Source organism: Nicotiana attenuata, chromosome 11 (assembly GCF_001879085.1).
Source record: "Nicotiana attenuata strain UT chromosome 11, NIATTr2, whole genome shotgun sequence".
Classification (NCBI taxonomy): Eukaryota; Viridiplantae; Streptophyta; class Magnoliopsida; order Solanales; family Solanaceae; genus Nicotiana; species Nicotiana attenuata.
This window is the reverse complement of record NC_031999.1, coordinates 54,237,555-54,262,328: the sequence shown is the minus strand read 5'-3', so window position 1 is coordinate 54,262,328 and position 24,774 is coordinate 54,237,555. Positions and strand designations below refer to the sequence as shown.

Genomic DNA, 24,774 nt, shown 5'->3' with positions numbered 1-24,774 from the left:
GCTGTATTGTGGTGACTTGCACGCCAGGTATGAGCGTGGGGTAGAGCACCGTTGGGGATTGTGACTTAGTCCGTCCCGGTTGTTGGTTTTATTGCGTATTGACTGAAACTACTTGTTATCATCATTATTTGGTTTGATTGCTATATTTGGGCTTCGTGCCAATTGTTTGAATCCTTCAGGGATTGATATCACTGTTTTTGCATTACTTTGCATATTATTTTATCACAGTCCAAAGTTTAAAATACTATTTCGCAAACTCAGCTATCTTTCTAAGATTTGAAAACCTAAATGATATTTTACTGACGTTTTGAGTTGAGACTGTTATTTTACTATTGCCCAAGGGGCTTATGTGCATTTCTGGACTGAGGATGGATCGGGCTACGCGCCGCAGCGGTGTGATATTGATATTGCGCTTGGGCTGTAGGAGCCCCTCCGGAGTCTGAACCCCCACAGTGAGCGCGGGTACCCAAATGGATCGGGCTACGCGCCGCAGCGGTCATATGCATTGCATTGCATTCATGCATTGGTTCCTGTTTGTACTACGTGTCATGACATTCAGCACTCTCATATCACTGGCATCCATGCTACTTCTTATACTGCTTACCAGACGCCCTGGTGTTAATTGTTTGTGGAGTGCTGTGCCCGAGGGGCTGTCTTATGTGCGGACTTGCACTATCTGATTACGCGTTCATTTGCTTGACTGTTGGAAAAGGATGTTTTCAAAAGAGGTTTTAAACTGAGCCAGATATTTTCTAAAGGATTTTCACGGTTTTACTGTTTTCTCAAAGAGTGGTACTGTCCTATATAGCATGATGGAGTGCTCTTACGTGATTTCTTGCCTCTCAGTTATTATTTACTCTTATTACTCACTGAGTTGGAAGTACTCACTTTACTCCCTGCACCTCGCGTGCAGTTGCAGGTATTGTTCACCCGGTAGCGGGTTATTAGCTGATTGAAGGTATGGCTATTGTAGCTGAGTAAGGTGACCGCCAGCGTTCGCGGCACCGGATGTTGTCTTTGATTTCCAGGATTTTTCCTTATATATTATTATTGGCCCTGTAGTTGTGTTCAGGTTTCTTTAGATGCTCGTGACTTGTGACACCCCGGTCAGGTTGTGTTGGGTTGTACATACTAGTTATTATTGTCGTTAAGCTATATTCACCTATTCGTTTATGTTTAATAAATGTTAAAGAGACGATTTGGATTAGTTGGCTGGCCTTGTCTTCACGAGAGGCGCCATCACGACCGGGTTTGGAAATTTGGTCGTGATAGAAGTGAAGGGAACCTAGAAAGGGGAGGGGGGGGAGGAAATCGACTTCTTCTCCAAAAACTCCAAGAAGTCAGAGGATAGATAACAGAACTCCACCCGAAGAAAAACACAACGATTGTAACTCCCTTCCCCTCCAAGGAGGGGGCATGGCAAACTTTCATCATGAATAAAATATTTTCGATGCTTCTTCCATTTTTGTATTTAATTGCCATTTCTTTATCTTTAGATCCGATATGAATTATGATTGACTATGATTTACCCCTTCATCTCTTTGATTGATTTACTTAAAAAGAGTTTAACTATATTGAGCCAAACAATTTGGCGCCGTCTGTGGGGATTTTCTAGTGAAAACACCTAGTTCTTTATTCGGATCGAAGCAAAAGAAACGTGAGAGGAGCATCCAACTCACGTCAAATTTGAAGGTAACACATGGGGAAGAGGAGGATCGAGCGGACCAATAAGGTCTAGAAATCCATACCTTACCAGCCCCAAAACATCCCGAACAAGGCTAAAGATGTTGCGATCAAAATCAACGGGCAGGGATAAAGAACATCCTATCCTCATCCCTCGCAATCCGCTAAATCAGACGCAGGAGTGCTCCGATAGAAGAACCAAAAATTGCCGCAGTACATCCAAAATCCCTCTGATCGATGGCGTCTTCAAAATGAACAGCCAGTTATGCGAAAAGCTGTAACATGCATACTGTGAGGGTCCGGCCGAAATATCAGCGTCCAATGCCCACAGCGTTGAAACCGTCGATGTGGGCAATGATTACCAAACAAGGACTCCCCCAGGGAACACCCAACACCCTCCGGTGACCAACAATGGTTAATGGGTTATTCCATATATTATCCTATGTTTGGTGGTGTTCCTTCCAAAAACAGTGGTTGCCAGCTATGAGGTGCAAGTTGCGACGCCTTGTCGTACGGAGCCAAGGTACGCATCCAAACAGCACCTATGTGAGGGTATCGCAGTGGCTCATGCTATCATGACAGCAAGGTCGTTCAGGCTAAGCTAGGAAGCGGAAATTCTGTGTTCTGCCAACGTTCCCTATCGCCCGGATTACCCTTCCAAAAAAGACAAGACGGGTCGTTATTTTGACAAGTTCGAAATAACACCCTTAAGGCTAAGGGCCTTTGCCATCAAATATTCAGAGGTTCGACCTCGTTCGAACTCAAGACGGGTCGTTATTTCGACAAGTTCGAAATAACACCCTTAAGGCTAAGGGCCTTCGCCATCAAATATTCAGAGGTTCGACCTCGTTCGAACTCAAGACGGGTCGTTATTTTGACAAGTTCAAAATAACACCCTTAAGGCTAAGGGCCTTCGCCATCAAATATCCAAAGGATTCGACCTCGCTCGAACTCAAGACGGGCCGTTATTTCGACAAGTTCGAAACAACAACCTTAAGGCTAAGGGCCTTCGCCATCAAATATTCAAAGGTTCGACCTCGCTCGAACTCAAGACGGATCGTTATTTTGACAAGTTCGAAATAACACCCTTAAGGCTAAGGGCCTTCGCCATCAAATATTTAGAGGTTCGACCTCGTTCGAACTCAAGACGGGTCGTTATTTCGACAAGTTCGAAATAACACCCTTAAGGCCAAGGGCCTTCGCCGTCAAATATTCAAAGGTTCGACCTCGCTCGAATTCGAGGCGGGTCATCATCTCAGTAAAGTTCAAAATGACGCACAAGGCAAGAAGCCTTTCGTAAATGGGGGAGCAAAACCGGGACTCGCCCGACGAACCTCCGCCCTTTAACAAAATCACGAAGCGCCAGAAAGAAAGCTGAAAAACACAAGGAAAATGGCGAAAAAGAATTCATTGATCATAAAATCATAAGTGCGGACTGTCACCACCTACATCCGGCCGAAACCGACCGACAAATACAAACAAGAAAATAAAAAGAAAAAAACAAGCAAGCTGGCGCCAATCAGCGAATGAAACGAAACAAAGGAAATACAACTCTTCACTCAGCGGCGTCGCCGTCTCCGTCGTCACCCCCCTCACNTCCCTTTAACATATTTGACAACCCTTAGAGCTGCTTCCATATGTGACTCTTTAGGATGTTGCATGAACTGGCTCAACACTTGGACTGCAAAGGATATGTCTGGCCTTGTGATTGTTAAGTACAATAGCTTGCCAATTAACTTTTGATAGCTGCATGCTTCCTGCAACTCTGCATCATTGACATTGCCAGTATGCTTGTCATACTCAACTGTGGTAAGCTTGTGGTTTTGTTCCATTGGTGTGGATACTGGCTTGCAAGCACTTAGTCCAACTTATGAGATCAGTTGCAAGGCATATTTTCTCTGATTGAGTAAAATGCCTTTGTTGGATCTATCACTTCAATTCCCAGAAAATATCTAAGTCCCCTTAGGCTTCCATCTTAAAGTTGCTGTGTAGAGTCTCATTTGCCTTCTGAATCAAACTACTATTAACTTCCTGATATTAGAAGATCATTCCACATATACCAATACAATGACAATATCTGCCTTATCCCTTTGGTGAATAATGAATGATCATAAGAGTTTTGAGTGAAACCAGCTTGTAATAGTTCATGTGTTAACTTGATGTTCCACTGCCTCGATGCTTGCTTTAGGCCATATAGGGATTTAAGCAATCGACATACTTTAGACTCCCCCTGACTGTGAAATCCTTGAGGTAGCTGCATGTAGACTTCCTCACATAAGTCCCCTTGTAGGAATGCATTTTTGACATCCATTTGCGGTTCGCCATCAAATATTCAGAGGTCCGACCTCGTTCGAACTCAAGACGGGTCGTTATTTCGACAAGTTCAAAATAACACCCTTAAGGCTATGGGCCTTCGCCATCAAATATTCAAAGGTTCGACCTCGTTCGAACTCAAGACGGGTCGTTATTTCGACAAGTTCGAAATAACACCCTTAAGGCTAAGGGCCTTCGCCATCAAATATTCAGAGGTTCGACCTCGTTCGAACTCAAGACGGGTCGTTATTTCGACAAGTTCAAAATAACACCCTTAAGGCTAAGGGCCTTCGCCATCAAATATTCAAAGGTTCGACCTCGTTCGAACTCAAGACGGGTCGTTATTTCGACAAGTTCGAAATAACACCCTTAAGGCTAAGGGCCTTCGCCATCAAATATTCAGAGGTTCGACCTCGTTCGAACTCAAGACGGGTCGTTATTTCGACAAGTTTGAAATAACCCCCTTAAGGCTAAGGGCCTTCGCCATTAAATATTCAGAGGTTCGACCTCGTTCGAACTCAAGACGGGTCGTTATTTCGACAAGTTCGAAATAACACCCTTAAGGCTAAGGGCCTTCGCCATCAAATATTCAGAGGTTCGACCTCGTTCGAACTCAAGACGGGTCGTTATTTCGACAAGTTCGAAATACCACCCTTAAGGCTAAGGGCCTTCACCTCAAATATTCAGAGGTTCGACCTCGTTCGAACTCAAGACGGGTCGTTATTTCGTCGTTATTTCGACAAATTCGAAATAACACCCTTAAGGCTATGGGCCTTCGCCATCAAATATTCAAAGGCTCGACCTCGTTCGAACTCAAGACGGGTCGTTATTGCGACAAATTCAAAATAACACCCTTAAGGCTAAGGGCCTTCGCCTTCAAATATTCAGAGGTTCGACCTCGTTCAAACTCAAGACGGGTCGTTATTTCGACAAATTCAAAATAACACCCGTAAGGCTAAGGGCCTTCGCCTTCAAATATTCAGAGGTTCGACCTCGTTCGAACTCAAGACGGGTCGTTATTTCGACAAATTCAAAATAACACCCTTAAGGCTATGGGCCTTCGCCATCAAATATTCAAAGGTTCGACCTCGTTCGAACTCAAGACGGGTCGTTATTTCGACAAGTTCGAAATAACACCCCTAAGGCTAAGGGCCTTCGCCATCAAATATTCAGAGGTTCGACCTCGCTCGAACTCAAGACGGGTCGTTATTTTGATAAGTTCGAAGAGACCCCCTTATGACCAAGGGCCTTTGCCGTCAAATATTCAAAGGTTCGACCTCGCTCAAATTCGAGGCGGGTCATCATCCCAGTAAAGTTCGAAATGACGCACAAGGCAAGAAGCCTTTCGTAAAAGGGGGGAGCAAAACCGGGACTCGCCCGACGAACCTCCGCCCTTTAACAAAATCACGAAGCGCCAGAAAGAAAGCTGAAACGCAAGGCAAATGGCAAAAAAGAATTCATTAATCATAAAATCATAAGTGCGGACTGTCACCACCTACATCTGGCCGAAACCGACCGTCAAATACAAACAAGAAAATAAATAAAAAAACAAGCAAGCTGGCGCCAATCGGCGAATGAAACGAAAATAAGGAAATACAACTCTTCACTCAGCGCCGTCGCCGTCGCCGTCGTCACCCCCTCACCATCTGCACCTCTATCGGCCTCTGGCATCGCAACATCATACCCAAAGTTAGCACGAGCCTTGCGAGCCTTTGCTCGAGCCTCCTCATAAACAGCCTCGGTCACAGTGCCTGCCTCCTACAAGTCCTTATAAATATCCCGCTGAGCTTCAGCATAGACCCAGAGCTCATGAGCTTGGTGTGGAAAGGCAGCACGAGATGGCCTAGCTTGAGCCCTCAACCGCTGATTCTCCGCCTCTAAAGCTGCGACCCGATCCGTCAGAACAGAGGCCTCCTGATCGACCGTGCCGATTTGCTCCTCAAGCCTCGCCTCCCTCAGAGTCGCTGTCGCCCTTTCCGACTCCTGCTGGGACTGAAGTACGCAAATCGTGTCCTCTAGGGCCGCCGCTCTCGCCGAAGCTTCAGACCAGGCTCTCTCAATACGCTCTAGGTCAGCAACCTTGCTCTCCATCGCAGCCAACTTCCCTCTCCACTCAGCGCCCATCTCCTCGATCCTGATCCGGCTCTGTTCCATCTCCAACTGCGTTGACCTCAACTTGTCCTGCAAATACTGACACTCAGCTGCAACTCCCCTACCCACTTCAAGTTCCTCATCTTTGAGGCGAAGTTGTTCCTCAAGTTCACTCTTGCAGCGGATTGTCTGCAGCAGCTCCCGATCCCTCTTCTCCAATTCCTCACCCAAAGCCTGGTTACGGGGATCCGACCTCAACCGTTCGTGCAACTCGTGGCATCAAGAAAATCCTCGATAGAATGTTGGCCCTGCGAATGCTCTCCACCTCCACCAGGTACGTCTGGAAAATCAGGAGGCAGTCAAACCAAAGTTCGTTCGCGGATAAAAAAAAGAAAAAAAAGAGGGAGATCAAATCAAAATAAGAATCAGATACGACGTACCCTCAGGCCCATGATAGCCACTTCACTCCTCAGTTTGGCGTCCGGGAAATTCCGCAAGGACTCATTTTCAGCCTCCAAACACAGCAAGCTAAGCTGCGACACCAAGTTATCCCCCTGCGTCAGGAGATTCACTCAGAAGGAATGTCAAGAACACGGGACGGCCCGCGTGAACCACCGAATGAGTAAGGCCCTCCTCGAACATCCTGACATCATCAGGGTCCAGGTCAGATTCGGATTCATATTCGTCGACCACTGCACTTTTTCCCTTCTCCGCCGCCGAAAGGGGAGTACCAACCGCCGTAGAAGGAGAAGGTACACTCGAAATCACGACGGCAGCACTAGGGTCCCGACTCTCCGTTCCGGAAGGACATCGATCACCGTCAGCAACGGGAGCCCCGGATAGGTCCACTGCGACGGCCGAATCTATCTGGCACCGCCCGCCGGTGCCAGCTTCAGCGGCTCGCTCCGCTTCCGGAGAAGACACCGCAGCAACATTATCCCCCGTGCCCGTTGGAGGAGACTCATCTAAATTGATCACAGTCGGAGGCGCCGCATCAAACGCCACCCTCCTTCTTTTCGACGTTCCTTCCTCGTCTCCAGTCGACGGTGATCCATTAGCGGAACGAACGGCGTTGATCGGAACTTCCTGAGAGGCCGCCCTTGCCGGAGCGGCCAGAATCGCAGACTCGACCGAAGTTGCCCTCGATGGAGGAGGAGCGGCAGAAACTGCAGCAAGGCGAGCAGACGCACCCGACTGTCGAAAGGCCAGCTGAGAGGCCCTCCTCCGCACTCTCCCTGACAACAACAAACGACAATTCAAGGGATGTAAAGCAAGAGCGAAAAGACAGAAAATAACAATACTCACCAGCCAGGGGCCTACGGCCAAACCTATCGTGAAAGGTCGACCAAGTTCTAACCCCCGCTGTATGGGGAAGGACGGCTTCGACCCACTCGCGGATCCCCTCCAAAGGCGGCGGAGGCAATATTTCGGCTGCGAAATCATAAAATAAGTCAGTACATACGACACGAAAGGTAAAGGAAAAGAGAAAATCGGACACTCTACCAGTCAGAAGTATAAACTTACGGGCAAAATTCCACACTTAAGGAAATCCGGTTGGGTCCGCCACTAGATGCTCAGTCCGAATATAGAAAAAGTTTTCATAAAAACGACGATTGGTCCTATCATCCATCTTTACCACTAGGCTTTTCGACCCCCGAGGGCGCGCATGGATCATCGATCCCCGAATCAACTGGGACGCGAACAGGCTAAGGACGTGGCGCAGAGTAACCTCTCGACCGGCGAGCTCCGCATACTTGATAAACATGAGGAACAGTTTGTACAAATAAGGAGAAAGCTGGGCCGGGCATACCTCATAATAGCGACAATCTACCGCCAGCATAGGAAGCGGGAGAGTGTACCCTACAAGAAAGGGGTAGGCATAGAACATACAAAATCCGGGACGGTCAATTTGAACCCGGTCGTCTCTCCCCGCCGGTACCATCTCGACAAAGCTAGGAATGCCCCATCGTTCCCTCAAATCCGCTATCCCTACCTCCCCTATGAGGGGAGGGATATCCACCGGCTCCGCCCCACCATCAGCCGTGAAGTCGATCGCATCTCTCCCCGGGCAGGGTAAAATTTCTTCTACAGAGGGAACCTCTTCACCCTCCACCAACTCTATATCTCCGGCGGCCGGAGCAGAATTCTCAGTCGCCGGAGGAGAAACAGGGAGACTGTCACGGGAAGAAACACCGGCCATCTTTAGCCCGAAGAAAAGGGAGAAAGAACTCGACGGGAGAGGCGAAGAAATTAAGGATTGCTACGAGCGAAGGAGTAAGATAGAGCTCGAATTAACAGAAAAGGAGATATCCTGAGAATTTTTTCAAAGATGAACAATAAAGTGCGAAAAACAAATGATGGGTTCTCCGATTTATAAGAGGCATAAATACCGCGAGCGCGCGACCCAATGGTTGCCATTAAGACCCAATGGGACGCGAAAAGTTTCAGGTCCTCAGAGATGTGCGTCATAACGACCGCTTACACGAAGCAACGCTTCATTTACCAACCGGCGCTTCAGTTTCTCAACCGTCATAACCGTGCGCGAACACTGATCGACACCCCCGAACAATTTTGAAACTCACAACGCGAAAAGAAACAGTCTGGGGGTCAAATTCCTTCCGACTACGTTGCGCACGTGATCCGTCCGTCGGAGTCGTTAAAGTACGACCCCGCCGAACGGAGGGACTAACTGAATTGGTCAGAAATCTGACCACCCCGACCGGGGCGACCACGACCCTGTTTCAGTCGCCATATGAAAGAAGTCAACGGATCCATTCTGGCTCCATCACCGCGACATTCTCCACGAGCGACGAGGGTACGCCCCTCACCCCGACCAGTAGGCTTCCACAAGTCTGACAAGACAAGTTATGTCTAAGGGAAAAGCAGTTTCCTTTCGAGTATAAATATGAAGCGAAGGGAACCCAGAAAGCGGGACGAAAAATCGACTTCTCCTCCAAAAACTCCAAGAAGTCAGAGAATAGATAACAGAACTCCACCCGAAGAAAAAGGAAGCTCCATCTAGAGAGGGAGAGGGAGGAAGAGAGAAAAACACAACGATTGTAACTCCCTTCCCCTCTAAGGAGGGGGCAGGGCAAAGTTTCATCATGAATAAAATATTTTCGATGCTTCCTCCATTTTTGTATTTAATTGCTATTTCTTTATCTTTAGATCCGATATGAATTATGATTGACTATGATTTACCCTTTCAATTCTGTGATTGATTTGCTTAAAAAGATTTTAACATCTTTTGAGTCAAACAGGGTTCAAGCCCCGAAAATAAAAAAAAATCTCGATAGGAACGTTTTTCTCTTTAATGGGTCTTACGTGGCAAGAATTAAGATTAATCGAGTCCACATATAAATATTGGACGCTAAATGGAGAAATAATATTATACAGAAAGAATTAATTTTTTCTATTGAACTTAAGAATTATCTATTTTCTCCAGTTCGTAATATGTAGTTTTCGTATATTCTTTAATTATTTCTAAAAATATTAAAAATGGAAAATTCATGAGGTTTACCCCTTGTATTACGAAGGACTCAATTCTAATGCTCATCTCACAAGATTGTTAAATCACTAGAGGATCGAATCGAGTACTCTCATAATATATATCTTTCCTATCAAGTTTCTAAAAGCTCTCTTTTTTGGAATTTCTGAAGATTCTGTTGTTGTTGTTGTTGTTTTGTTTTCATGGTAATGCAATACAAAGAGGTCGGAAGTTAGGTTCTTTTTTATGATGAAAAGAGCTTTTATCTTATGTGAAATTTATGAAAATCAGAATTATTTTTTTCGAAAAAAGGGCCCCGTCCTCGGGTTATGAAAAAGATACCGATCAGAGACGAAAGTTATACTGGAGTTCAGGCTTTTTTTTGTTAAGGTCAAGCCGCCTTGTCTGTTTATTGAATTGATGTTTGGTAGCTTTTCCTTCTCCCTAACTAATGCCATGTCCCGCCGCGCTGTTCTACTTCTACTGTGCTTTCCTTCCTTGGCCTAAAAGAAGGCTAGTCACTTCCCTTATTCATAGGGCAGCCTCTTTTCTATCGAGTAGTCAATCTTGGCATAAATTAACCCGATGGTCAATCTTTTCTTCGCATTGAAAGGTTTTATTTCAGGTTAAGCAGTAGATTAAGACTCTAACGCTTTCATTCCTTCTTTAGATAAATGAATTAGTAGGCTCGTTTCCTTAAGATTGAGTCACTTAACAAAATAATTATATGTCGAGCTCGTGGAGAATATTAAGCTGCTTAACTTTTTTTGTTTCTTGTTCAAAATTAATCTCTTTCTAATTTAAAATGTGATAAAATGGGTGATTAGTGCAATTTGGACAAAGTTAGTAGGGTATAATTTCCGAAATGGAAAGTTTAGGTGTCCCCTTGAAAACTATTTTATACCTACTAATATTGACAGCCATATCTAAACATAGTCATAAGTCAAGTTTTTTTATGTTTCATTTGGAAAAAGATAAGTATTTAATTTTAAGTCAACAATGCAACTACTCACACTGACTAACTTTCCAAGACTTATATGATAATTTAATTAAATTAAAGGGAGTTAAGAGAAAAGAAACTCTATTCCAAAGTTGAATATCTTGTCCTATTATTTTGGAGTTGATTGCATATATAATAATTTCACTATTAAAATTGTGTAACAAAATTACTTATTTTAATTCAGAGTAATAAAAAATTGTTTAACTATTAAAATTTATGTAACAAAGTTACTTTCCTTCATTTTATTACTACTATGTCGCACCAAATATACTCTTAAAAAATAATTACAAAAGATTCATATAGTTAACCGTAACTAATTTTGGCATCTATTAGAAATAATATGCAGAATAAATAAATAATAAATAAATAAATGAAAGGGCATGTTCTATACACACTTCCCCAACTTCTTGATCTGGCACACTTTGGCCCATGAAAGGGCATGTTCTATACACACTTCGTATAATCTGTAGCTCTTCCTCTCCAATTGAAGACTAAGATTTTTGAGATTAATATTTAAATCTAACATATTCTTTTTTTAATAACTTCCATCTTCATGGTTTCCCACTGATTCAAACCAATTCAAACCGATCTTATTTATTTACTTCTATATTAACTATTTGTACCTTTTATTGGATATGATAATTTCTAATTTTGTATGATCGCACGTCCATCTTAATATTTATATTTCTGCAACATCCATCTTATAAATATATTGGTCCAAAGATACTTATAAGTTATAATCATCACATAGAAAGTACTTTCATTTTGTAAGTTTCCTCCTATGTCTCTGTGTGACCTATAAGTCACGAGTTCGAGCCGTGGAATTAGCCACTGATACTTGCATCATAGTAGGCTGCCTACATCACACCCCTTTGGGTGCGATCTCTTCCCTAACCCTGCATAAATACAAAATACTTTATACACCGAGCTACCTTTTTGTAAATTTCCTCTTATCCATAACCCTTCGAGTAACACTCGTCATTTCAACCATCTTATTTAATTCCATAAACCTTTAATGGAAAAGCTATTTTGCAACATGAAACATCCTGAATTTTTCGGTTATGATAGAGTTGCATCAAGGGTCGGCACTCAGCCCTTTTTTGTTTGCTCCGGCGACGGACGTACTAATGCGCCACATCCAAGGGGAGGTACCGTGGTGCATGCTATTTGCAGATGATATTGTATTGATTGACGAGAAACGAGATGGTGTGAACGCGCAATTAGAGGTATGGAGGCAGACCCTGGAGTCTAAAGGTTTCAAGTTGAGTAGGACCAAGATGGAATACTTGGAGTGTAAGTTTAGTGGCGTGACTCAAGGAGGGGAAGGGAGGCGAGGCTGGGCTGCAGATCATCCCTAGGGGAGGAAGTTTTAAGTACCTTGGGTCTATTATTCAGGGGGATGGGGAGATTGATAAAGATGTCACACATCGTATTGGGGCGGGATGGATAAAATGGAGACTCTCTTCCTGGTGTTTTGTGTGACAAGAAGGTGCCACCGAAACTTGTAAGTTCTATAGAGTAGTGGTCAGGCCAACGATGTTATATGTGGCTGAGTGTTGGCCAGTCAAGATCGCTCATGTTCAGAAGATGAAGGTAGCAGATATGAGAATGTTGAGATGGATGTGCGGCCACAACATATTAGATAGGATCAGAAATGAGGTTATTCGCGACAAGGTAGGTGTGGCCCCTATTGAGGACAAGATGCGGGAAGCGCGGCTTAGGTGGTTTGGTCATGTGAGGAGGGGGAGCACAGACGCCCTGATGAGGAGGTGTGAGAGTTTTACATTGGAGGGCCTACGAAGAGGTAGAGGTAGGGCAAAGAAGATATGGAGAGAGGTGATTAGGCAAGACATGGCGCAGCTTTAGCTGACCGAGGACATGACCCTTGATAGGAAGGTATGGAGGTCGAGGATTAGGGTAGTAGAGTAGGTAGTCTAGAGTGTCTATAACAGTAGTATTGGCATGCATTCTCGCTTTCTGTTGGTAGCAGGTTTTTATGACTAGCCGTTTGTTTCCTTTCATTGTTGATCACGTTACTATCTTATTGTTTTTATTCTGCTTTTATATGACTTTTTGGTACTGTCCTTTCTTGTCTATATTTTTATTAATGTGATGCTTCTACTTTCCTGAGCCGAGGGTCTATTGGAAACAGTCTCTCTATTCTCACAAGGTAGGGATAAGGTCTGCGTACACACCATCTTCCCCAGACCCCACGATGTAGGATAATACTGTATATGTTGTTGTTGTTGTATGAACAAGAACATCATGTGAGTGTACTAAAGAGAATTTTCACATAAATTGGCAATACAATCAATATGACTCTATTATTATTATTTTTCTTTTTTGATAAGGTATCAATGTGACTCTATTATTTATGTCCTTAATTCTTGAAGTACTCTTAAAATAAAATTCAGCTAACAATTAAAATTTGAATATCTCTGAATTTTGTAGTTCGGAAACAACAATATTAAAGTGGTTACAATTTCAAAATTTAATTTAACTTCCCCTTCTTGAATGCCAGAAATGACCACAACAACCACTCTACCACCTTTAATAACCTTTATAACTTACAACCAAAACTGCCTCATAAATACTTGACAGAGAAAACTAAACACTACATATCACAGCTGTAAAATTACTTGGAAAATAATTAGAAATTTTCACACTAAAAATACTAAGCTAAAATTGAAAAAAAAAAAAAGAAGGGAATTGATCATCTAATAAGCAATTTGATATAGAAGATGCAAAATGTTGTGTTGAGATACTATTCCAAACTTCCAAATATTTTTCCTTCTCTTCTTTTTTCCATAATTGTATTCTTTTTCCCTCCTCCCTAGTAATTCACCTCTACATCTATCAAACAAAATTTGAAAATAAATAAATTCAAAAAAAAAAAAAACTAGAGATTTGATGAGAAAGAAGAGTGTACAACTTTGTTTTGTTTTCCCATAAGCCAAAGAAGAGTTCTCCTTGCAAAAGATGGAGTTTTTGGTTGAAATTCCAATCTATTGTAGCATTGATTTTCTTCATCACATCCTCCATTTTTTTCCCATGTACCAATATCAATCTCAGAAATAGTCCTCCTACTACCACCACCACCACCAATACCATTCTTGGCCGCGGCGGAGCCGCCTGGAACCGCCGCGGCTGGAATATTCCGGCTAACCGGGAACCGGAAAGAAAAAGCCCTTCTTGAATTATTATTTTCATCTTTTTTTGCCCTTAACCAAATCTTGGAAACTGAAAAGCTCTCTCTTTTACAACTCCCATTTTCAAGAATCTTGTTTTCATTGACATTAATGTTGTTTTGCATGGGATTTTCAGCAAATTTGAATCCCTCAAATCCATTGAATTCTCTTCTTGAATCACAACCACATTCAGACATTGCTTGTCTATGACCTGGTGTCAAAGGTGGCAAATTTGGCTTCTTGTTTGAACTCTTTTTTGAGGGTGTTTTTCTAATAGGAACATGTAAAGCTCTAGTTTCATCTAAAACATAAGCAAATGATCCCATTGAAAAACATCTTCTTGAATCAATATTATTACTACTTCCTTCTTCACTTTCTTGTGGCTCTACATTCTTGAATTTTCCTAACTTCACTTGTACAACTTTTTCAACTTCCTCAACTTTTCCTTGAATTTCATCACAAGTTTTTGCCACAACAACATCTTGGACATTAATTTCCTCAAAATGGGAACTTAAACTTAGTCTTGAAATTGAATTATTCCTTCTCAATGATCCAAATTCATGACTATTTTGAACAATATTTTCTCTTGAACTTTCACTACCAGATTCAAGAACAAAGACAATAGGAGAACAACTATGGTTGTTATTTGATGAAGAGAAATCAGGCAATAAACTAGCTCTACAAAGAGGACAAGTTGAATGAGACAAAAGCCAAGTGTCAATACACTCCATATGAAAAGCATGGCTACATTTAGGGAGTAATCTAAGCTTATCTTCTGGCTCAAATTCACACAAACAAACAGCACAATCAAAAGGATCTTTTACACCAATAATTGATTTGTAATTGAATACAGGTAATGTATCAATAAAAGATTGATCAACACCAGAATCATGTAAGTGAAAAAGTTGTTGTAGTTGACCTTGAAGTGCTGTTACATTGTCTAAATCATCTGGATCTCTAGTTGTTGGCCTTAATAAGAATCTAACAAGTAAGTGAAGTAAACCAGAAATAAAGAAGATAATTGCAAGAATTATGATAACAAGAAGTATACTTGGACTTACTTTGTTATTCAAATTGAAAAGACCACCATTACTACCACTAGAATCATGTGTAGGAAATGGTGTTAAGGGTGGTGGTGGTGGTGGTTGAAGGAGGAAAAGTGGTTGATTTGATGGAGAAATAACACTACTTTCTTGAATTTTAACAAAAACCCAACTCATATTTTCTTGAAAACTATAAGATAAACTCACCAAGATTCAAACTTTTTGGTTTTTGACAATAGGAAAATGATCAAGAAAATGGAAACAGACTTAAAAAGTTTCAATCTTTCAGTAAGAAGATAGATGAAAATTGTGAAAGAACACTACTTTCTTGAATTTTAACAACACCCCAACTCACATTTTCTTGAAAACTATGAGAAAAACTCACCAAGATTCAAACTTTTTGCTTTGTGACGGAATGCACAAAAGTTTCAATCTTTGATAGGTTTTCAGCAAAAAAAAAAAAAAATAGATGAAAATATGAAAGAACACTACTTTTCATGAATTTTAACAAGACCCCAATTCATATTTTCTTGAAAACTATAAGAAAAACTCACCAAGATTCAAACTTTTTGGCTTGTGATAATAGGAAATGAACACAAGAGTAAAAAAAGGTTCAGTCTTTCAGAGGTTTTTTAAGGAAATGGATGAAAATATGAAAGAATTGGATGAGAGAAGAGATATAAGTAAATGGGGTTGTGATAAAGACTCTAAAAGAGAGATCTTTTAATGGTTTTTTACTAGAAAAAGGAACCTGCAAGGTCAAATTTACTGAAAGGGAAATTGAAGAATGGCTGGTTGAGAGGTGTAAATGAGATGAGACTAAAATAAAATATTTTTAAAAAAAAATCAGAAATTAAATTCTTTGATCAGAGAGCAGCACAGACATTATTGTTGATGATCCAAGCTTTGATCTGTAAGATATAAATAAATGATAGTAATTTCTCTATCATGATTCATCAGATTGAGAAATTGTTTAATTTTTTGTTTTTTAAAAAAATTTAAAGATTAGGGGCAGGTGATTTCTTTATTATCTTTCACCAAATGCAAGGCTTCTTTTGGTTGACTTTGGAGAAAACCACAGCAGCAAAACCAATGTACATTTAGAGGTCCTTTGGTAGCTGGTTAGAAGAAAAGTTATTCATGTATAAGGAGTAACATAACTTATACCATGTTTAGTAGGCAGTAGTTATTTTGTATAAAATTCTGCATAACTAATACCATGTTTGGTTGACATTTTTCAATTATGCATAAATAATACATGTATAAGTTATGAGTCAATCTGTGTATTATTTTATGCGGGGTAGAAGATGGAATAACTAATACATGTATTAGTAATACATGGATAAAATACTGAAATGACAAATTTACCCCGATCATTTTACACATAAGGCTTCCTTATTTCTCTGCCAACCCGTCAACAGGTTTCACTTGCTTTCACTTGCCAACTATATACCTTGTCTTCTCTCATTTTTAAAGAACAAACTAGCAAAAGCAAACTGGAGAAGCCACTAGAAAATGGAAATACCAAAACTAAGAAGTGAAAATCAAATATGTCTAAACTTCACATAGTTCAGTAGTATGACGAAGAAGTGAAAGTAACACCCAAAGTTCCCAACTAAATTGTTTCCTACATAAATGGAAAGAGAGAAAAAACAATGCAAAAGAAGGCCAGGGGTATAGTTGTAAACAAGCATTTTACTTTAAAATTTATATAATGTATATCAATTTCTAATACAACAAACCAAACATTCAAAAAAATAATCTCTGCATAACTAATACCTGCATAACTACTCCCTGCATTACTTATCCCTGCATAACTAATCCCTGCATAACTAATACATGTATAACTAATACCTGCATAACTCTAACCGGCAACCAAACGACCCCTTAAGTCTCTTAATTAGCATTAAGAAATAAAGAAAAAACAGTGTTTTTTAGCAGTAAATAATTGAATTTTCATTGTGAATCCAAATGGTCCTTTTCCCACTTAGCTTCTTGAGTTTTGACTGTTAAAAAGAGAGTTTAGTGCACTAAGCTCTCGCTATACGTGAGATTCGGGGAAAGGTTCGATCACAAGGATTTATTATATACAGCCTTACCCTGCATTCTACAAGTGGTTGTTTCCATTCTACAAGGGAAGCCTTGGCATAACTAGTAAAGTTGCTGTCATGTGACCAGGAGGTCACGGGTTCGAGCCGTCGAAACAACCTCTTGCAGAAATACAAGGTAAGACTGCGTACAACATACCCTTGTGGTCCGGTCCTTCGACAGACCCCGCGCATAGTGGAAGCTTAATGCACCGGACTGCCCTTTGTTGTTTCCACGGCTCGATGACCTATGACCTCCTGGTCACATGACAGCAACTTTACCAGTTATGCCAAGGCTCCCCTTCATCTACGTTACTTTACTATTAATTATTGTTTTCCTAATAAAAAAATATAATCACTATTCTAGTGATATTGAATGATGTTACATTGTTTAAGTGAAAAATACCCCAAGATAATAGTAAAGCAATGCAAGTTAATCATGATTATGGCTTTAAGTTGTTCCATTTATCTACCTAATCTTGTCGTTTAGCCGTATTTTACACGTTGAAATACGAAAAATGCACGTCATTCTGAAGTAAAAGATAACTAGTAAAATTTCGTGAAATCTATTGCTTTTTAAAGGTTAAAGTTAATTGGCACAAGAATTACTATAATTGTTTCTGCGGGAACTGTTGTCGGTATTGGAAATGTTTTTAGTTCCTTAATCTATTACTTTCAATTAAATTGTCCATTCCAAGTAAAGGTTAAGAAGTAAAATGACCCTTAATAGTACCATCAATTTGAAGTTATTAGTCTTAAAGATTAATATCAAGAACTTAATGGGGTCTATCTGTAACTTTCACAAACAATAGGGGAGGGGACCATAATTTACCATTCTTATGCTTCTTTTTTTTTTTTTTTTTTAATATTTTCATGATTTTTGTCTCACTAACTTTTTACCCCTTCTGATTACATTCTGTTTTCAGAGCTTCTATTCCACTTCTATATTTGATTCCATGAAAGTCACTTTGTAGGTAAGACAAAACAAAGCAAGAAAACAAAGTCTGAAAGTCAAACAATCTTATTCATTTATATATATATTTATTTATTGGAAAGAAGTGGTAGTCAAGGCTTCACTGGACCCCAATAGTCTTGGAAGTAATAAAAACTAAAAATAAATAAAAAATAAAAAGCTCAAAAAGTAATTAAAAAATAAATGTAGACTAATATTTCATTTTCAACTTTTTCATGGATTTGTAGTTTCTTCTTTAACTTTTTGTGCCGTTTAAAGTGCATTAAGGTGTGGAACTAATTAGCTACACATAACATGGATCTTCTACTTTTATGTCTCCCTAGTTTATAGTAGTGATAGTGGTATTCAAATTTTTGTATGATTTTTCTTTTGATTTTGTTAATAAAAATGAAGATGAACCTATAATTGGTGCAATTATTGCTTAGTATATTTTTTTTCACTCGACGTTTCGTATCCGCTTTGAGTCTGACTAATCTAAATTAGCGTTGAAAAACCTTACTTGAGAAATAAAGTACTCTCTATCAAAGACTTGCTTCGGTGATTTCGCCCTTTAAGTGATAAGGGGATGAGCCGTTGAGCGAAAAGAGATAATGAATCCCGACCTTGACCGGTCTCATCAAAATCTGGCTCAAAAAGCGATAGGAAAGCCGACTTCAATTTAAGCCTGACTAATCTAAATTAGCTTCGGAAGCCCCACTAGAGGGATAAAGTACTCTCTATCAAAGATAATTCTAATTATATGGCTCAAACCTAAGACGTCTAGTTAATGTATTCAGATCCTTAATTTTATTGCTTTCAATTAAATTGTCCATTCCAAGTAAAGGATAAGAAAGTAAAATGTCTTCTTTAATAGCACTATTAATTTGGGTTCGAGCCGTAGAAACAGCCTCCTGCAGAAATGCAGGGTAAGGCTGCGTACGATAGACCCTAGTGGTCCGGCCCTCCGCGCATAGCGAAAGCTTAGTGCACTGGGTTGCCCTTAGTTTTGGAGATTAATCTCATAAAATTAAATGGGAGCATCTTGTAAATTTTAGAAAGTACATATTACATACTTTAGTACTAAAGTGCTTCAGAACTTCTTTATATAACAGAAAAATTGATTAAAAAGAATACTCACTTTATTCTTATTAAAATAACAAGTTACGTCACACGAAATGAAATCACGAAAAGTACACAAAAAGTTGCTGATGCAAAAAAATAATATTTTAAAAAAGGAGTATAAATTAATTAATAGGGTTAAAACCCTCATCAGGGTGGCCAATTTTGAAGTCAAAGAAAGGTGGCAAAAAAAATCAGGATAAGTTAGTCGATAATAGAAATTTTTTAAACACAATGACATAGAGATTGATAATTTATTTTTTGTTAATCACCTTTTTTTGAGGGATTAATTCATTTTTGACAATGTCATGGGGAGTAGAATTAAGTCGTTAAATTAACTTTCTTGCTTTTTGTGTAACCTTAATTTTGGTAACCCTCGATCGTAGTATACGGCAAAGATTTGATTATCCCAATTTTGTCGAAAAGTTGCATCTAATCCAAGATTAGACCAAGTTCACTCTAATATAAAGGCTATTATGTTAATTAATGAGCATTTATTATTTTTGGCAATGGTAAACTTTATATTCAAGCCTTTTTATAATTAGTCCTCATTTCACATAAATCTACACTTTCGAAATTTTCAATTGATTTCACACACTCTCCTTTTTCGTGTCTTAAAAAGATTGTAATGTTATAAATAGAATTTTATTTATGGTGAATGTCTATATTTAGAGAGATTCTAGGGTTCATTGCTTGGTGGCTAAGTCGCCCTCTCCCTATAAATAGAGGGTTCTATTCTATTGTAATTCATCCCAAATCAATAAGAATTCTCTCTCCCTACTTTTCTCTGCAATATTCTTCTTCTTCTTTTATTGTTTTATAACACGTTATCAGCACGAGACTCTAACCAATTGAGTAGAAGCTTTGGGATTGAGCATAATGATTGTCAATTATTCCATGAACTTCCTTCATGATTAAATTCTGGATTTAAGGTAAGTATTTTACCGTATTTTTCTCTTTTATTCTATACTTTGATTTTAAATACAAGCAAAGACAACAAAGTTTGATTATAACTCTAATGGAGTTTGTAAGAAATTATAACCACCTGAAGTGGTAAAATTTCTATGTCTTGCCATGATCAAAGTCATGTATGATCGTGAGCACAAGAAGTGAAAACCCGTCCCATTGAATTTGCTCCATTCTCATTCCCTTAAGAGAATGTGATAGCAATATGTGATAAGTCTGAAAGAAGACAAAATTATTACCGTGAAGGTATCAATGGATGTGGACGTGGCAATAGACGAAAGTATAATCGTTATCATTGTGATAATGAGAATAATAAGGATTCTCAAAATAATCCTTCACTCTGTGAAAAATATTTGTCATCGATTTGACATGAGATTTTGTAAAGCACATATAGATGATTATGGTCCATTCATGATGTGAATGTGACAACATCTGATTTATGAATACATATTCATTCTTCAAAGAATATGAACGTGCTAGTGGCAGTGAATATACCGCACTCACCTCTAAAAGGAGGTTTGAGATGATATAAGAAAATAATGTCATTATTATGGCATGAATGGTTATTGGTCACGTACCTATTGTACGCCAAAATATTTTGGCATTGTGATTGTTAAAAGACAACGGTAATGCAAGAAACAGATCTTGCATATAATTTTGACCATAACCATAATGGTATAACTTTCTCTTTAAAAGAGATATTTACCATATGGGTGTTGATGAATATGTGGTACTACAAAATTAATTGAGAGCTCTAGAAGAGCCAATTATACTATTTTGGAGAAAATTGATTATCAATAAGACGTTGTGTTGTAGTAAGTCTCAAAGAAACTTATTGAGTTTCTAAAGTATTCGCGAAAGCGGTTGGTCATACTGAGACTATAAATAAATGAAAGATTTAATATCTTCTATTACTACAACTTGTAGCGGGGTAATATGCATGTGAAAAGCTACCCGTTTTATTCTCCAGTTTATACTACATAAACAAAAGAATACCACAATGAAGTGGATATTATTGATATAAAAACCCATATCATAATAAACTTGGAGTTTATTCATAATTGCACACACCATGGTGTAAACCTGAAGTTTATCAATATTGATAATTTATCCAGTTGGCATAATTGGTTTAGCCATGTTAATTCAAGTATGATGTGCAAAAATAATAGAGAATTCACATGGGTAAATATTAAAGAACTAGAAAGTTCTTTACGAATTCTCTTACATTGCATGTTCTCATTAATTAATAGATCAACTAAAATTGGGATTGAATCCCATCAATGCTGGAAATATCAAAGGTGAATATGGGCCCATTCACCTGCCATGTATACCACATAAGATGCATCTATGAGATGGTTACATGTGCGATTATTATAAACCCGCAACATGGTGTTTGCGAGGTAACTTGCTCAATAATTTGATTTAGAGCATAATTTCCAGATTTTTTATTCAAGATAGTTCATCTTGATAAGTTGGTTTACATCACAGTTGGTTTAGCACAATAATTTATTGAGTGCCTCCACTTGATAACTAAACTATTGCTTATGAGAACAAAGTTATCTATATCAGTTTGATATAGGTTATATACGAAAGTATATTACATTCTCCCCTCACAAGTGGTTCAGGGTCAAGAACCAAATAATTCCATCTTATTATTATTATTGATGTGCGGTGTATATTTTGATTAACACCATAACGCACAAAGGTGGATTCTCAAAGTTGAGGTAACAAGTTAGTTTTTCTAACATGAGGGGGAGACATGATGAATAGTTGAGAAAAAGTTACGTGGAATGAATTATCATTTGTACATCTAGATCCTCGAATAAGATAATATGAACTTGAAGTTCATAAAAGGATAATTCATTTGCAATATATTGCAAAGCATGCCAGACGCATTTGCTGGCCCAAAGAAAGTAACTATATTCTCATTGCAAATGCTCCTATTAAGTCCTAGAAGGACAAAGTCTATGGTACGCTTGAAGCGTATAGACAAATCGGTTTCAAATAAACTTCTTGATAAAGAAGATGAGCAAATGATCTAAATGATCATAACAAAGGAGGCAAGTGATCTAGAAGATCACATGACATAACACTTCATAAAATCTCATTAGAGATTCAGGTACCTGAATATATGAAGAGATCTCTATGTTATGTCTTTATGAAGAAAAAAAAGAAGGTTGGAACCGATATAAAATGTTCGTCGACGACATCTATAATAGCGTTAAATATATATGAGGATCTTAAGTTTGAAGAAACAATTCAAATAGAATTGGTTTCATATGAAAGCCATGTAGTTTTGAACATGTAGTTCAAACACTTGAAAGTATAAGTCAATGGTATGTGCAATCAGTTTTCGATATCTTATATGTCTAGCATGACATGAAAACTTGATATGCATCTAAGTCTATTATATGGCTTATATGACTTAACAATCCTTGAAGGATTTAAATTGCTTAAAGCATATAGAATTCATGGTCATGAAGTACTACATCCTCAATGCAATTTGTGCACAAATGTATCTTGTTATAACTATATGCATGATAATATGATAGCAAGAGTTTTCACCTCTATGTGAAGATATTGAACTGACGATTACAACAAGATCATATGAAGACAATCCATCTTTATCAAGAATGATGATTTCAAGGTGCAATATATCCATTCAAGTTAATATGGCTGATTTGTTCATCAAATCTCTACCAAAGTTCTTTTGAAGATGGTGCACAAGATTGAAATGCAAATGCTTAAGGATGTGAATTGATGCTCTCATGAGGGGGAGTTAATACGCGTTGTACTCTTTTTCCCTTACAAGGTTTTGTCCCACTGGGTTTTCCTTGCAAGGTTTTTAACGAGGCAACCAAAAGGCGTATTGTAGATATGTGTACTCTTTTTCCTTCTCTATAATTTTTTTCCCACTGGGTTTTATTTTAGTTAAGGTTTTAACGAGGCACATTATCTGTTGAATAGACATTCAAGGGGGAGTGTTATAAATAGAATTTTATTTATGGTGAATGTCTATATTTAGAGAGATTATAGGGTTCATTGCTTGGTGGCTAAGTCACCCTCTCCCTATAAATGGAGGGTTCTATTCTATTGTAATTCATCCCAAATCAATAAGAATTCTCTCTCCCTACTTTTTTCTGCAATATTCTTCTTCTTCTTTTATTGTTTTATAACATGTAACCTTTTTACATGTTTGAAAAATATTTGATCTTTACGGTCTGTCTCTCTCACGACACTCACATTTATTATAGCAATTAATTTATTATAACATGTTATTATCATATATTATACTCCCTCCGTTCACTTTTATTTGGCATGTTTTGACTTTTCACGTCCATTAAGAAATAATAAATGAAGTGCATAATTTACCCTGATACCCATATTAATTGATACATATTTTAATGGATTTGAGAAAATAATTTGAAATGAGTAATACATATTGTGGGTATAACAGGAAAAAAAAATTATCTTCTCTTGATATGCGTAACGTGACAAGTAAAAATAAAAATCTATTTTCAGTATACATGCCAAGTAAAAGTGAATGGAGGGAGTAGATTACTACTAACAACAACATATGCAGTATGTACATTCTCACATGCGGAGCCTAGAGAGAGTAGTGTGTACGCAACTACTACCTTATGCAGGTAGAAAGACTGTTTTCAAAAGACTCTCGACTTAGACAAACACAATCGCAAAAGCAAATAGAAATATAAAAATAGTGGAAAGTCATAGGGAAAAAATTGTAGTATCAAGTAACAACGAGATAATGACTTATCGAACCAAAACCAACATCGAATAATATTAGAAATCCAAGAAAAAGATAAAACAAGAGTAATACAACAGCTACGGGAATGGAAGGAAAGTACGCTCTACTACCACTACGAATTTTCTACCCTAATCCTCGATCTCTAAAATTAGGGATGGTAATGGGGCCGGACGGGTGCGGGGTGGGCGGCGGGTTTTGTTTGATGCAGGGCGAGGCGGGGCGGGGCGGGTTTACTCGTTATGCGGGTGTGAGGCGGGGCAGGGCAGGTTAAAACAATTTTAAAATTTTGAAAGTGGGGCAGGGCGGATTGCGGATTTAATGCGGATTCAATGCGGGGCAACTTTAAATTTTATCTTTTTTGAAACAAATCAATCATTTCAACTACAAATTCACATTCTTCTTTACTAGCACGAATACTACTTTGATTTATAATTAACCAATTAATTTGCATAAATCTCACCAAAATGATATTACATAAATCAAGATATTGTATTAGTAATAGGAAATGATATTAGCACATTTATTTTGGAAAAGATCAGCGTAATACTCTCTCACAAAAAGAACAGTACCGGTCTTCCACACTATTTCAAAAAATATTTACAAGCTAAACCGTGAATCTGCGAGCTTTTATCTGTAGGCATATAGAAACAAATAACCATTTGAAGGAAGACTGATTCTTAGTATAGTTTATTGGGTTTTCACCAATAAGACTCTCTCATTTTTGATTTCTCTCAACTCGCTTCGCCTTACGGTGCCTGTGAGGGTTTTCACCAATAAGACTCTCTCATTTTTATCATTTTTTCCTGCACCGGAGTGTTGCCCCTGACGTGAATCACTTTTACTTGCTCGTATTGGCACTTCCTGAAAATTGATCAGAAGGTCTTTCTTTAGACCGTAACGCAGGCTTTTGGATGAGGTTAGAAAGAAGGGTATCAAAGGCTCAAAACAACTTAACATGGATTCACAGTTACAACTTTCGGAATCAAATCTCTCACAGCGACCACAACTTCTGCCCCAGTTTCTCTCTTGGGGACTTTTGGGATTTTGTTTTGTTGTGACTGAACCTCAGGGAGAGG

General features: G+C 38.9%; 1 protein-coding gene across 1 annotated transcript; it reads right to left on the bottom strand.

Annotated features, from left to right (window-relative positions):
• Positions 13,284 to 15,680, bottom strand: LOC109234562 (RING-H2 finger protein ATL13-like). Its single transcript, XM_019400592.1, has one exon. It carries the CDS (start codon positions 14,980 to 14,982, stop codon positions 13,474 to 13,476), a length of 1,509 nt encoding a protein of 502 aa, XP_019256137.1. The 5' UTR covers positions 14,983 to 15,680; the 3' UTR covers positions 13,284 to 13,473.